Source organism: Mandrillus leucophaeus, unplaced genomic scaffold, assembly GCF_000951045.1.
Source record: "Mandrillus leucophaeus isolate KB7577 unplaced genomic scaffold, Mleu.le_1.0 Scaffold808, whole genome shotgun sequence".
Lineage (NCBI taxonomy): Eukaryota > Metazoa > Chordata > Mammalia > Primates > Cercopithecidae > Mandrillus > Mandrillus leucophaeus.
This window is the reverse complement of record NW_012108786.1, coordinates 291939-308965: the sequence shown is the minus strand read 5'-3', so window position 1 is coordinate 308965 and position 17027 is coordinate 291939. Positions and strand designations below refer to the sequence as shown.

The following is a 17027-nucleotide window of genomic DNA, read 5'->3' as shown; positions in this document are numbered from 1 at the left end:
TGGAAAGGGCACTACATTCTAAGGAAAAATGAGAGCAACTTTAAGATTTTTTTTCTTCTTTTAATTGCACTCTGTGTGTGTGTGGTTGTTTTATTTCCAGTATTATTACTATCTACAAGTAAAGTCTTTAATAATTTCATTTGTTTGGTAGTGGTAGGTTTCCATGGCACTACATATCAAGGTCAAGTTACAAATTCCTTTGTTCCTGAAAATGTTTGGGTCAAACAAAGCAATGAAGGCAGATTCTTTCCCTTTGTCCCTAAGTACAATCTTGCTCTGAGGATTGCGGACCCCAAGTCTTAGCTGGGTGTTCTCTTCTCTCTACATTACATGTGTAAGGACCCAAATGGAAGGATACAACATTTGGTTAGTTCCACATAGAATGTACTTTCATACCAATGATACATTTTCTTATCATTTACTTTTTTGTTTTACACAAAGCTTTCTAATATTTATCAGAGATAAGTTCTCACTCTCTCTCATGCATATGGACAAGAAATTCCCTTGGACATTTTTTAAATTGATTCCTTGTAATTCTATACCTGGTCCTACTCAGAGGTTACAAAATCACATTCAGAAATTTGACCATCAAATTCATATGACCAGTAAATTTGTATCTACTATGCACAATACTTTAAATGTTGTTGTTGTGCTGTTTGTTTGAATGCCTCTACCTTTTAGTTATTCACATTTCCCAAACTGTATGTTTGACTTTTAACTTCATAAGAGCCATCTTTGAGAATGGATAATACAAAATCAGAAGTATGAATCTCCTTCAGGAAGTATGCTAATTTTTAATTAGAGGTGGTTGCAAAATAAATCATTTATACCTTACTATGGGCTAAATTGTATCCTCCAAAGAGATACATTGAAGTCCTAACCGTGAAACCTATGAAAGTGGCCTCATGGGAAATAGGGTTCTTGCAGATACAATCAGGTTAAGATGAGGTGAGAATGATTAGATCGATCCCTAATCCCATGAATGATGTCCTTATCAGAAGAAGGAAATGTGGATGCAGAAATACAACAGGGAGAAGACCATGTGAAGATGGAGGCAGAGACTGGAGGGAGGTATCTAGAAGCCAGGGAATAATGAGTATTACTGGTAACTACCAGAAGCCAGAGGAGTGGAAGGATCCTCCCCTGGGGCCTTCAGAGACCTTAAAATCCTGCTGAACCTCCATTTTAGCCTTCTAGCCTCTAGAACGTTGAGAGAATAGAACTATGTTGTTTTAAGCCACCGTGTTTATGATACTTTGATACAGCATCCCTAGAAAATCAATACATACCTCCAAAAGGTCTGTTTAGGATTCACTTTTCACACTCCTGAAATGACACATTGTCTAACTTGTATCATTTAATAAAACTTGTCTCACTCCAATTTTTTTTGGAGGGGAGAACTATGAGAAAGGGCTAGAAAACAAACTTCTAAACAATAGATTTCCTGTTGGTACAAAAGCAAGGCAGCGGATACTTCACAGGGCCAACAAGCGGATCCTGAATGGGATGCTGCAAGTTCCGTACTCTGTGATGGATGAGCCAAACCAAGGATTTCTGGGAAACCATCTGGGAGGCGTTTCGCAGAGTGTATTCCATCACTAAGAAACTTTCAGGCAGCCAAGCGCTTGAAGGAGTGTTGGTATTTTCCTATAATAAATAGCTAAGGAGCCTGAAAACCACATCCCCTAATTATTTTACAACATAACTACTTGATAAAAATCTATGTTTACATACCTATCTAGTTAGCTCGTTTTTGCCATGACTTTCAATGGCAAAAACCCCAATTACTTTTGCACAACCTAATATTTAAAATCCATGGTCTACTTCAATGAGGATTGAAAGGCCATTGTTATAGACTATGTGTTTGTGTCCCTCAAAATTCACATATTGAAACCCTAAGCCCCTGTGGGATGGTATTAGGAAGTGGGGCCTTTGGGGGTTAATTAGGTCATGAGTGTGGAACCCCTATGATGGGATTGGTGCGCTCATAAGAAGAGACTTAAGAGTGTGTGCTCTCTTTCTCTGTCTCTCTTTTTCTCCAATGAGAACATACAATAAGAAAATGGTTGTCTGAAGCTTCTCATAATGTGTCCTCAGTAGACATGGAATCTGTGTGTATCTTGATACCTTGGTCTTGGACTTCTCAACCTCAAGAACCATGAAAAACATATTTCTGGTGTTTAGACCACTCAACCTATAGTATTCTGTTATAGTAGCCAAAACTGACCAAGACAGTTATATACTGGTGAGCTGGAAAGACGTGCCCTCTTATTAAACTTTATTAACACAAATCCTATCAAACTCAGGCCAGCTCCACTGCCCTCTTTTTATCTTGCCTTCACCACTTGCTTTGGTACCTTCCTAAAACCTGCCTCCTTCCCCACCGAGTTCTTTAGAACTCCCCTTCCAATAAGACTGGCTCTAGAAGCTTCTTATCTCTCCTCTTCAGCCTACAGCTCCTTTCTCTTTTAATGAAAACAAGAGAGATAATAAAAATGTCCAAAACAAAGAAAATTTAGAAATTTAAAAATCGTACTGCTCTCTCGTAACCATGGGTATCGGCCTGTATCAGAAAGCTTATTACCACGTCAACAGTCAATAGGTAAATGTAATTATTGTGTTTAACATTCTTTGGATTATTAACATCAATGGAGTGTTATCTAAAAAAATTCTAGTTGGAGGAAAATAAAACACGTTAAAGCAACTAAAACATACTTTGCTGAAGAAACATCCCAAATAACGGATCTCTTTCTTTGCTTATTCCCAAGAAAAAAAAAAAAAAAGCAAAAGAATTCTTGGTGATTGAACATCATCTGATCACGGACGTTACAAAGGAGAACTAAGAACTTTGCTGGGATTAGCAGGGAGCAAGCACAGAGATGAAATGGCACACTGGTGTGAAACGACCCAGCTTGGGTTGCAAAGAAAGCTACGCAACCGGGACTTAACTTCAAAAGAAACAAAATGCGGACATGTTTAAGGGTTTACAAACAAAACAGAGTGTAGGACGGCAGGTAAGCCTTTTCTTGTGGCTTTCAGTGAGCAGGAAAAGTACTTTTCTTCAGTGACTGTGAGGAAGAAACACTTTCAGTGGTGTCAAAGTTGGTGAGAGGCCATTACATAGATAATGGTCTGAAGTCTCCAATGTTCCTTGAGAGGCTGTGTCTCTCACAGAGTTAAAAGAAAGATTCAAGATGCACTGGAAAGTCAGACAGCATTTAGCATTCCCTAGGGTCAGACCCCAGGTTTAAGTTTATGCCACACAGTGTTCAGAAAACATATTCTATTGCCATTTAATAGATGAAGAAAGTAAGATACAGTATTAAGGGATCCACTAATTAAGTGATAAAGCCAGATCCAAAATCAGGTATGCAGGATTCCAAAGCTTGTATTTTAGATCAAAGTCAATTCTCCTTTCCACTATACTAGTATATCTTAAGATGTGTTTATTATAATATTTGAATCCTACTTTAAAATTTCTAGCACAGACGGTATAGGGTTGTGGGCATTTGTGTTTTAGTTAAAGTTGCGATCCAGAGGCAGTTCCTCTTCTGATCAGGAGTCCACAAATAAGAGGCATCAAGAGTTTTAGTGCAGAAACAGTACACCCACCCCAGAGGGGGTGACTCTTAGTTTTTTGCTATTTATTCCTCATATCAACCTAATTCACTGAATCAACAAGTCCTCTGATGAACTTAATACCAAACTGGGTTTTCTTTGGTGAAATTAGCGGTCTGTTAGATAGCATAAATGTAAATGTTAATGAAATGTTAGAAAGGAGATATCAATAGTGAACTTAAAGGCACTAAAGATATGTGGTTTGGCACAACACCTTTGAGAGACACACCCAGCCTTGTGTTAAGATGGTGAAAGACTCTGGTGAGGCCTGTAACCTGAGTTCTCAGAAATGCTTCTGGAGTTAGGATCACTTAGTGATCCTGTGCCAGCGATTATTTGCTGAGGAGGCTTTCTGTCGCCTAGCACTAGCTCTAGGTGTAGCTGAATCCCACCATTCATCGTCATTGCTTCAGGAAAACATTTTATTCAAGGAGAGCTGGGACCTCACTGAGCTTGCAGAAGAACATTTGTTAACAGTGTTGTGCTTCCTTGGTAATACTTGTTCATTTAATAAATGTGTTTATGTGCATCATAACTTGTCCTGTGACTTCCGTTCCTTTGCCCCCTGGGGGCAAAGCTATAGGAGAGTAGCTAATTCTCATGTATCCCAACCTTTTCAGTGACTGACGATGTTTTACAAAAAGAATCTAAAAGGTGTGTGTGCAAATTGGCTAAGGTCAATCTATAATTCTGTTTCTCAGACTGTGTTTATCAGAATCACTTGAAGTTTTGAATTCTTCAATTTGTCATCCTCCTGAATTTCAAAGTTCCAGAGGTGGGGCCTGAGCGTTAGAATGGCAACGAGTTCTTCTCATGATTCTTACACACTCAGGATTCAGCTAATGACAATATAACAAAACAAGCTTCATGATCATTAGCTGACAATATGCCCTAAAGGCAGACCACAGACCCAAGAGAAAGTCGATATTCTCCTGACTGCTGGACTCGAAAAGGAAAATCTGTAAACTGATAGTGAATAGCACACCATCAAGACCTCATATCCTATAAACTTTATGCCATGAATGTGTGGTGACAGCTATTTGCTCGCCCCTCTAGATTGAAATTGATAAAAACTGGCCTTGGGCATTCAGGGAGCTCATGTATGGCCAAAAATATTCCAGTCAAGGGATCAGTAGAGATTATCAGTAGCTTTCCCACTGACAACTGGGATCTATTTACTATCAGAGCAATGAAAACTGTTGGCCATAAGCCAATCTTACTGAATTTTTTGTTTGGAGGGTAATCGGTTTGGCTGTTGTTTTTTTTTTTCACGTCAATATGTCCAGTTCATTCACTCATAAGAAAGCTTGTTTGACTTTCATTTACTCATCAAATATTTATTGAGAGTCTTCTTAAAATCACGTAGTCTTAACTTCCAACAAATATTATGGAAGATTAAAGAAGGAGAGCCCTAGTTCATGATTTTTGTCTCTAAGTTGTCACTAATTAGATGGGGAGAAATGCCGTGGTATAGGACTCCAAAAACTTAAATCCAGGTGCTAGCTGCAAATTCAGTGGCAAGTCAGTAAATCTCCTGGGGTCTTCTCTGTTTCCTCTCTAGGCAATTCATAATAAAGTGATGTCTTGCCTATTTTATATAATTTACTAATTCTTTCACAAATATTTATTGTTCATCTACAACATTCCAGGATTTTTTCTAGGACCTTGAGGAATATAGCAGGGTACAAGATAAACAAAGTGGCTGCTCTCATGTCACCTTACTCTAAGAACTAGAACACACACACACACACACACACACACACACACACACACACAATGATATATAACTATTAATATAAACAAATAATAGATATGTAAATATAAACATTCTCAGAGGCAAATATGTAACATATAGATTTTAAAGCTTAAATAAAAGCCTTTTTTAAGAATGTGATTTATTTTTTACATCTCACATTGCATGATTTAGGACAGGAAAGACAATAATCTAATAAAAGATGTATTGATCTAAACAATGTGCCTAGCACTTTAATAAAATATGTCCTCATAATTTATTAGTTATGAAAAAAATCATTTTCTGACAGGACACATTTTTCCAGTTAGAAAATATGACAGGTCTTTGCTACAACACTTTTTAACACATAGTAGAATTTCTCATAAGATAATATTCTTTTTACTAATCTTTTCATTACTTAAGAACCAAGATGTTTGTGACCACATGTCTTCTCCTATAAGGTAGACTGTGGTGGGCACCTTTAAAATGGTACCCAGAAATCAATGGCTCTTTGTAGTCATGCCGTTGTGAAATCGCCTTCCTTTAACTGTGGATGGGATTTAGCAACTCACTTCTCACAAGCTGAAAATAATAGTAGTGATGGGATATCACTGTTAAATTGGATTATTTATTAAAAAAAAAAAAACTACTTATGGTTTTTATCTGGAGAACTTCCTGACTTACTGGCTTTCCCCTCCCCTCCTCTCTTTCTTTTGTTTTCCCTCTCTCTTTCTCTGCCCAGTCACCCCCAGGAGAGGCTACTTGAAGAAGGAAGGTGTTACAGAATCCAAGGCCACAGAGAACTGGGGCATCCTAGCCAGCACTATCAGCCACGTACGTGAGACCTGTTGGAAGCAGACAAGTCTTCAAATGATGCAGCCACAGCCAACAGTTTGAAGTCAACATCATGAAAGACTCGCTCAGCTAAATTACTCCTGAATTCCTGATCCAGAGAAACTGTGAGATAATAAATGTTTGTTTGAAGACACTAAGGTTTGGATAATTAGTTACATAGCAATAGGTCACCAGCAAATAATCCAAGGACCTGACTTTTGAGGATTATGAGGATGAATTTAAAATCTCCTTTGTTATACTTCAATTATTTAAATTGGGCCAAAAGAATATAGTGACATCACCTTAATATCTTCATCAGAAACAAACAAATTTTTTTTTCTTTTTTTTTTTTTTTTTTTTTTTTGCTCAATGGATTTAGAGTTTGTTTGTTCTATCCTGAAATCTACTGAGTCAGTTGAGTCAAATATAAATACTTCATAATCAAACTTCATTTTGAAACCTCATTTTTTTTTGTAATGGATTAGTAACCAAAAAGCAATGGCATTCTTACCTCCGAAAAAGTACTTCTCGCCAGTTTTAACCTGAAGAGGACTATTAGTTCGAACTGCTGATGCTTCATCTCCATCGATGGTGAGAATAGCAAAATTCTCCTTGGCTAGGAAGCGAACCTCGTGCCACTGTCCATCATTCAACCCAGAACCTGGTAAGTACAAGATAAAAGTTGTTTCTTTTCTTAAAATTACCTAGTTGAACACAATTTCTAATATCAACAAATCAGGATTGTACAAATAAAAGTATTTTTCTCTAGGAAAATACAGTGTTGCTTACAATTCAAACTGATGTCTCATGTCTCTTTAACATTATAAGTGGTTTTATACTCCACCTAACTGAATAAGGCATAATATAACCCAACCAAGTAGACAAGCAGTATTAATACCACTGGGTACTTAGGGAAAGAAATGGGTTGAAAAAAAGTCATTTGGACGACCTTGTCCTCCCAAAGTGCTAGGATTACAGGCGTGAGCCACCGCACCCAGCCGCTGAACACATTTTATGATTATGTGCTATTTTAACTTAGTGAATTATGAATTATTTTAACTTAGTAATTAATTTTCTGGTTAACTTTGCTAGATCTCATTCTCAGACAAGAAAATGAATGTATGGCTTTTACCTAATGTCTGTCTGTGTTTTTAAAATATTTATTTTTCTGTATAGTTTGTTCTCTCTCAATAAACACATTTGGTGAGTATAGTTTATAGAAATTAAGTACTATATAATAATGTGTATGTGCAGCTATAAGTACTAACTGACCACCAATAGTCATGGAAAATAATAATAGGATTATCCGATCATTTACAAATGAGTTATCTTTATAATAGAGTACATGATATTTAAATAAAACAGCAAAATAAACCAAGAATGCATATCCCCAGCAATGGCACTTCATTGTTGCCTGATACAACAATCTTTGGAAACAAAAATTCTATTGAATTATCCATTAGGTGGACAGTAGCTTAAATCTTTAGTTTGTGTTCATTTTATGAAGAATAATCAGACAATTAAAAAGCAAAAAGGGGAGAGTGTCCAGGAAACATAAGCTTCTGGAGAGAGTTTAACACTTAGTAGCAGAGAAAACCAAGAGGGCCAGAATGGACTCTGTGAAGGCCTGTGCTATGACAAGGTGGTGGTTGGGGGGTATTTTGTGCTATTCTTCTTCAGATGGCACAATGTAGAATCCATAGGTAGAAGTTACATGAGGGCGTGCTTCAGTTTCACAAAAGAAAGAGAACTCTAGCAAATAAAGGTATCCAAAAATAGAATGAGAGCAAATCAATGACGCACAGATCAGGGTTCCAAGCTCCTGATAATTTATACCAGGAATCTGAAAAACCAGTTTGTGGCTGAAATCTGGCTTGCTGCCACCTGTTTTTCTATAACCTGTGAGCTAAGAATAGTTTTTACTTTTCTAAATGGTTGAAAAGAAATAAAAAGAAGAATAATGTTTAGTGACATGTGAAAGTTATATACAATTCAAATGTTAGTGTCCATATAAATGTTATTGGAATGTAGCCAAGTACATTTATTTACATACCATGTGCCCTACAGCAAGAGTCAGCTGCACTGGAAACTATACAGTTCATAAAGCCTAGGCTATTTACTACATGCGCTCCTTTATAGGAAAATCATACATTACTAGTTGATTTATACTAAGAAATAGAAAAACTGTTTTAAAGAACAACGTAAGGGCTGTTGGAGCTTAGAAGATAGTCCCATGTTTGTAGTAGTTACTCATATCACAGTAAGTATTATCACACATAATCACTCAAGTGTGTGTTTTTTTTTTTTTTTTAGGATTTTCAAATTTTAATTTAGTAATGCTTACTGAGCACTTTTTGTTTTGTTTTGTTTTGTTTTGAGATGGAATTCCACTCTTGTTTCCTAGACTGGAGTGCAATTGTGGGATCTCGACTCACTGCAACCCCTGGCTCCTGGGTTCAAGTGATTCTCCTGCCTCAGCCTCCCAAGGAGCTGGGATTACACCTGGCTAGTTATGTATTTTTAGTAGAGACATGGTTTCACCGTGTTAGTCAGGCTGGTCCTGAACTCCTGACCTTTAGTTCCACCGGCCTCGGCCTCCCAAAGTGCAGGGATTACAGGCATGAGCCACCATGCCCCGCTACTGAGCACATTTTGTTTCAATCAAGAATATAAAATCTCTGCTTTAAGTAATTAATGCAAAAGACTTTCCAAATTATAAAATTTAGCATGCAAGTGAATATAATAGCATAAATAGTATAATAGTATGCATAATATAAATGATGTAATAAGGCAAACAGCTACATGAGCCCACTATCATCTTTGGTCTACCATATGATCCAGCAATCCGACTACTGATTGGTAGTAGGATCAATAGGAAGGAAGGAAATAAGTACACCGAAGAGACATCTGTACTCCTGTTTGTTGCAGCACTGTTAACGACAGCTAAGATTCCGAAGCAACCTAAGTGTCCGTCAACAGATGAATACAGAGTATTTCAATAGCCCCCAATGGTTCCTCTGATTTCACTCTTTGCACTAACAGTCTAATCACTCCACAAAGTGGTATTACCTTTATAAATGTATAATTGGGATCACACTACTCCCTACAACAACTTTCTGTTCTTTTTGAACTCACGAAAAGTACTGACTAAAGTCCTTTTGGTGAACTAGGAGGTGTCATGTGAACCATCTGGAATGCCTTGTGTGAATTATCTTCATGGTTTTGCTCCTTCACATCAGGTCTCTGTGCAAATGTCATCTTAACAGAGAGGTGGTCTTTCCTAGCTATTCTATATCACATATCATTTTCCCCTCTCTTCCAACGTCTCTTCTTTTCTGAGCTTTATTTTTCCTTATAGTTTCTCTCATTACCAAATTTATTATATGTTCATTTATTAGCATACTTATGAATTTTATGTTTTCTATCACTTGATTATAAGCTCTCTTTTGTCTGTTTTATTCTCTACTAAAAACCCTACAGCTAAAACCATGTCTGGTACATAGTAGGTGTGAATGAATAACTGAATGAATCTGAGGGAGTGATCACGACCAGGAATCTGGCACTCTGGGTTTCTAGATGGCCAAGTAAATGATGAAACATAAAAAGCAATAAAAATCAAGCTAGAGTTGCTGACTATGGTTCTCAGCTCTAACTGCTAATGTGCAATATGACTAACTCTAAGGGTAAGGATTAAGTTCAGTAGATAAATTTTTTTTTGTTAAGTTTCATTTAATGTCAGTAGGTCTTCCTGGAAATCTCCATTATCCTAAGCCCATTTGTAATTGACCTTGCTCTGTTATAAAGTAATTAAATTAAGTATATCTCTTCATCCCACCGTGGCTGTCACCTGCAGAAAACTCCCATACATTTCAATGGCTTCCAATGATGTAAAAAGAGGAATAGGCCAGACACTAGGTGTGCAAGGGACGGTATTACGACAGCCTCTCAGAGGGACACCAGTGGGCTCAAACTCAGTTGCCCATAGTAGCAATCTCGTTATTAAAGATCTTTTTTGTGGCTTTCCACCCCGACTTGTCTCACCTCCCCTCTCCCCCCGACTCCCCAATTGCATTTATTGGACCAATGTCAAATAAACCATATGCACCCATATTCATGTATCAGGGTCTACTTTTTGTACTTATAGGTTACTTTATAAGATAGTTCCTCACTGCAAAAAGAAAAAGGCAAGATTTAAGTCCAAGTTCTGTTTCTGACAAGAATACCTTCAGTCATTGAATCCCAGAGTTTTATTTTTCCTGTCCGTACAAAAATTGAGAAAACAATAATTAGGTTACTTCTTATCTTTCAAATATTCTGAAAAACACAAAATAAAATCTCTTGTACTATAAAATGACTCTATGCATGCAAAGGGTTATTTCTGAGGTTAGCTGTCAGCCAAGCAGCAGTGTTTACTGAAATAGTTCCATCTCAAGCGGGTCCCTTTGGGTATTCCCATGGAAGTGATGCATCGAAGACCATATCTTCACCATGGCATTTACTTCTAAAGTACAAAGTAGGATTTATTGTTGCTTAACCATAGGATGACATGGTTTTGATTTTGATTTTTGCCTTTTATAATTTGACAAACCCTGCTATAAATACAGTTTTAGGACATGAATCTCAAAGATATCAACATGATATTGTTCAGTCCCCAAATCCAATCCCAAATAATCACACGTCCAGAGAAAGACCCTTATAAAATATCTTCGGTTATTCTAAATGGAAGAAGAAAGCCTTTCAGAAAATTCCTATGAAAATATCTCCGTCACAAAATTAATTTGGAAATGGAGCATCCTCTTTTTAATTTTTCATGGCAAAAGGTCTATTATTCTAGTCAGATTAAAATTAAAAGGTTATTTTATTTTCTTCCAGGAACTTAATTACTAGAGAAATTAGAACCCAGATTAAAGGATCCTTGCTGATAGCAGCCACTGCTGTATCAAAGCTTAAGCTGTGATTCCTATTCATTTCCAATTATTATTTTGAATATTTAATGTTAATTATCAAGAGGTGATACCTCAGTCATCTATGATAAAAATGAGTCCCCAAATGTAGAGAAGTTTATTCTTAAATGTGGCAAGGAAGACTCAATTTCTTATAGAAAAATGTGCTGCTTCTTTCACATTTTGTTTGTCTACATCTTGTAAAAAAATAGTACGCTGAAGGCTTTCTGCAGAGAAGAATAGAATTTCATGGTCTTTTTATATGTCGGCATATATAGATATAAAGTTCTAAGCTCTATGTGCTAGCCATGGTGATATTTTACTTGTGTTTGATTCATAACACCTCACATAATTTTTTGAAACAATTATCTCCAGTATATAGGGAGGGACTGAGTCTACTAATCTGTAAGCATCCTATAGATGGTAACAGGTAAAACTTAGAATTGGAACTCGGATATAGTTGGTTCTAGACTTGAACAAATAAACAACAAACAAAACAAGAACCACAACAAAATACGTTATATAGACCCTGTGCATCCGTGATCAGATTTTTCTTATACTATGCAAACATACATATGCACACACAACACAAGCACACACACAACACAGGTGCACGCACATGCACACAGACACACATACACACACTGCCATTTGCTACCACATCTGGAGAGGTGCTCAGTTTCTGGGGATATCTGTGTCTCATATGTCGTCAGGTCTGGAAATGAGGCTTTGAGTATGTGGATTAAGTATTTGTACACTAGTTACTCTTACTATTTGTATACCATTAGAATGGTGACTGGCACGTAGGAGATAGTATATTTATATTTTTAAGACAAAAAACATGGAAACTTTAATTCATTTTATTTCATAGAAAAGTAAGCTGAAACACATTTAATAATTTGTCTTGCAGCAGGGTGCTGCGGCTCACACCTGTAATCCCAGCACTATGGGAGGTCAGGCGTGCGGATCACCCGAGGTCAGGAGTTTGAGACCAGCTTGGCCAACATGATGAAACCCCATCCCTACTAAAAATAGAGAAAATTAACTGGGCGTGCGGGTGGGCACTTACAATCCCAGCTACTTGGGAGGTTGAAGCAGGAGAATTGCTTGAACCCAGGATGCAGAGGTTGCAGCAAGCTGAGATAGTGCCACTGCACTCCAGTCTAGGCAACAAGAGCGAATCTTCATCTCAAAAAGAAAAAAAAATTGTCTTTGGAGTTTACTGTCTCATAATTACAAATATTGATGTAGTGATAAGTAAGTTTTCTAAACAAGAAAGCAATGCAGTAAGTCTTTACAATGTGGAGATCATACCTTTCACCTACAGGACAACCAAAAAATGTGTCTTAGCCTTTTGTTAATGGGAATTTGAGGCTTGGGAAAACATATACAGTGACATGGGAAACATAACCTGTATCTTAAACAACTAAGACAAAGGTGAAGATGATTTGTTCCACAGAAATGTGTTAGACGATTCACAAAGTTAGGACAAAGACACTGATGTTAAAGTTGCCTGTGAAGACATTAGAATAAAATTATTTCTAAAAAGTGAGAATGAAAAAATGAACTTTCTAAATGATTTATGTATGTAATATGAAAAACACATAAATATTATTGATATCTTCATTTAGGCCTTGACAGTTTATGTGCAAGTTAGTAAAAATATAAAATAATCCAGGGAACATGGAGAATTACCTTATATTTGGGGTCATACAATATTCAGGCACACGTGGAGCTTGCCCCATGAGAGGCTGAGATCGAATTGGAACCTGGGGCTGTTAGATTCACACTTCCACCCTCAAGAGGTGGAATAGCACAATGAATAAGACCCTGGACTCTGAAGTCACACTGTCTGGATATAATTCTCATTTCTGCTCATCTGATAGCTGGGCCTTCAGTAAGTTAACCTTTTTATGCTTCAGCTCCCTTTTTTATAAAATGGTAATAGTGAAATAATCTATTTCATAAGGTTTTTGTAAGATTAATTGTCTACATTACCATGTAGAATATGCCTAGCATCTAATTAGCACTCAGTAAATATTAGTTATTTGTTTATATTCAATGAGTGAGCTTAGTTCTCTAAATATCAACTTGGGTTGTTACTCAGGAGGCTGAGGCAGGAGAACTGCTTGAACCTGGGGGGTGGAGACTGCAGTGAGCCAAGATCGCACCACTGCACTCCAGTCTGGGCAACAGAGTAAGGCTCCATCTTAAAAATAAATAAGTTTTCAAAACAATTATTTTTAATGTACAAATACCTTCCTCTCCCATATGTATATATATAGTAATGCAATATCAGTGGTAAGAAATTTGTTGATTTGGACAGGTATCTGAATACATCTCTTGGGAATATCAGAGTCAACAGTTTTCAACATCAATTCTGAACTATGCAATAAAATCAAGTTTTGTTTTGTTTTTTAAATGGAGTCTTGCTTTGTTGCCCAGGCTGGAGTGCAGTCGTGTCATCTTGGCTTACTGCAACCTCTGCCTCTCGGATTCAAGAGATTCTCCTGTCTCAGCCTCCCACCACCATGCCCAGCTAATTTTTGTATTTTTAGTAGAGACAGGGTTTGTTTCACCATGTTGGCCAGGCTGGTCTTGAATTCCTGACCTCAGGTAATCCGCCCGCTTTCTTTATAGTTACCCATAAACTTTATCCTCTCCAAAATGTGTTTTTTCTTCAATTATTTAATACATGTGGTTCTGAACCTCTGTGAAATATTTCTAAAAATTAAATGTAATGCTAAGCGAGGGCTTCTCATGGTTAATAACTTGAGGAGACTGATATGAACTCAAGTACATATTTTCCAATTTTTAAAAAAATATATACTATTGAAACAGATTTAATTTCATACTTTAAAAATTAAATGTAAAAATGTGATGTTGCTTCATAATAGGTATCATCAGCTATTCAATAATTCCTAATGATAAAAACGTTTCAACTGTACATTGTAAAAGGAAACTGATATTTCTAAAGAGGATTTAACTTAAAACCAACATCTTTGAACCCATATTCCAGCACTTTCTCGAATTTTTATAAGATAAATTGTTTTATAATATTTTCTCTAATACCTCCCTAACTTACAATTGTTAGAAATACTTGTTTTGAATGCAAATGTAAAATGCTAATGAAAAGTTTTCTATCTGTGCTTTCTAATGTTATTATTTTTAAAGTAAGACTCTTGAGGTGGTTGCTTTGGTTGAACAAGAAGAAACAGATGTTGCTCTTATTAGAGACAAGAAGAAAAGACTGGTTTAATGAATGTTGGGGAAAAAAAGAATGTATTTAAAATATAGTAGCAAATGAAGATGTAACATCTGTTAGAAAATGCTTCAAATAAAATTACAGTGACTGGAGTTTTCAGTCTTGTGATCAATACTCAGTCTTGAGAGCAAAATTTCCTAGAATATGAATTCATCTTTAGGCAGTTACAGGGTTCTATGATGTGTTACTAATATATCTTATTAATAATCAATTATCCTTTTATGCAATAAAACTTTCAAAAGGTATATAAATTTTCACATAAATATGCTGTGCACTATTTCTTATATTATCTATATAAATTCCATATCATAAGAAAATGGATCCATTTTGACCGTTCTCATTTTCACATGCCAATCTAAACCACATTATAAATATGATCAATTGTTGTCAGATAAAACATGTAAAAAGGTGCTTGGGCAGGTACAAGATACTTTTGCTTTTTATGAAAAAGAAACTGCCAAAAGCTTTATTGTAAAGTTATAAAGACAGAGTCACGTTGCAATGTGTCCTTCTTTTGGAAAAATCACTTGAATAGAACTTTTAAGTAAAACAAATACATTGGGGAGAGCATATGGCATGACATTTTTGGATGTGTTATTAGAAATGACCACTTCACAGCCGGGTGTGTTGGCTCACGCCTGCAAACCTAGCACTTTGGGAGGCAGAAGCGGGCAGATCACCCAAAGTCCAGAGTTCAAGACCAGCCTGACCAACATGGTGAAACCCTGTCTCTACTAAAACTACAAAATTAGCCAGCGTGGTGGCGCACGCCTGTAGTCCCACCTACTCCAGAGGCTGAGGCAGGAGAATCACCTGAATCCGGGAGGCGGAGGTTGCAGTGAACCAAGATTGAGCCATTGCACTCCAGCCTGGGCAATAAGATCAAAACTCTGTCTCAAAAAACAAACAAATGAACAAACAAAAAACAGAAACGACCACTTCATTTATTTACTATGTAGAATCTTAGGGATGGGATGAATTCTTTTCTTACAGGCACCCAAATTCCTCTAAGAAAAAAGGGATCTAGGTAGTGGTCCTTATCTTGTCTGCACATTCGAGTCATTTGGAGGAGCTTTTAAAGTTCCACTCTGATTCCACCAAATCATTAATGAGAGAAATTAAGGCACTAAATAAATGGAGATATATACCATGCGATTCTAACTAAATCCCAACAATAAAGTTTTTGTAGAAATACATGAGATGATTCAAAAATGTTTAAGAAAATGCAAAAAGACCTTAAATATTCAAAATAAGCAAAAGAGAAAAACAAAATCAGAGAACTTATTTCAAGATTATAAATTTATATTATCAGAGAAAGATCATAAATAGACTCACATGTAGGTAGTCAATTTTTTTTTAACAAAGGCACCGAGGCAATTTAATGGAGAATGAAAAGTGTCTTTTTCAAAAAAATGATGCCGAAACAACTGGATAAATATAGAGAAGATGTATTTTTGACTTCTACTTTATACAATCAAACAAAAAAGTAGTTCTCAATGGATTTTAGACCTAAGAAAACAGAATATTTTCAGGACCTTGGGGCTAACAGAGGTTTCCTAGAGGACATCAAAATCACTTGATAATTTGAGATCCATCAAATTTAAAAACTTTTTCTCATCAATAGACATGGTTAACAAAATCCACAGCAAGAAAGAGACTAGGAAAAAATATTTTCAGTGCATGTATCTTAAAATAGAATATACTATACTAAGAGCTCCTATAAATCAATAATTACTGGAAAAAAATGGGCAAAAGTCACATCCCAAATAAAGATCTATTATTACTCATAAGCACATTAAAAAGTACTTTATATTATTATTCATCAGGGAAACCAAAACCATGATATATAATTGTATACCCATTTCTGTGGCCAAAAATTAAAAGGACTAACTAGGATCTAGAGCAATTTGAACCCTCATGCATTGCTGGCTAGAGTATAAAATTGTACAATCGTTTTGGAAAACTCTGGACAGTTTTTAATAAAGTTAAACATATATTAATCCTATGACCCAACGATCCCCCTCCTAAGTATGTATCTACCAATATCAAAATGTATGTTGCGAAAATACTCATACAGGAATGCTTGACAGCCTTATTCACAACAGTTGCAAACTGGAAATAAACACATGTACATACAGTATATATTCAAACAAGGAAATATTGCTAAATCATAAAGAAAAAAGAATGAACTAGTGATACAAGCAACAGCATGAATGAATTTTTTAAATATGGTGTTTTGTAAGAAAAACCTGCACATAAAAATAACATGTTTTATGAATCCTTTTATATGAAATTCGAAAACAGGCAGAACTAGTTTATAAAATAGACAGGGAGGTGAACATCACACACCAGGGCCTGTTGTGGGGTGAGGGGAAAGGGGAGGGAGAGCATTAGGACAAATACTTAATACACGTGGGGCTTAAAACCTAGATGATGGGTTGATAGGTGTGGTAACACCATGGCACATGCACAGCTATGTAGCAAACCTGTACATTTGGCACATGTATCCCAGAATTTAAGTAAAATAAAATTTTAAAAAAGAATAAAACAATCGGCCGGGCGCGGTGGCTCAAGCCTGTAATCCCAGCACTTTGGGAGGCCGAGACGGGCGGATCACGAGGTCAGGAGATCGAGA

General features: G+C 36.4%; 1 protein-coding gene across 1 annotated transcript in view; it reads right to left on the bottom strand.

Annotated features, from left to right (window-relative positions):
- Positions 1 to 17027, bottom strand: part of LOC105530243 (contactin-associated protein-like 2) — a gene marked incomplete at its 5' end in the record, with an annotated part of 1172010 nt that overhangs the window by 865210 nt on the left and 289773 nt on the right. The window contains one exon of the mRNA XM_011967648.1: positions 6696 to 6845. Coding sequence (XP_011823038.1) covers positions 6696 to 6845 — 150 coding nt within the window. The remainder of the gene's footprint in view (positions 1 to 6695; positions 6846 to 17027) is intronic.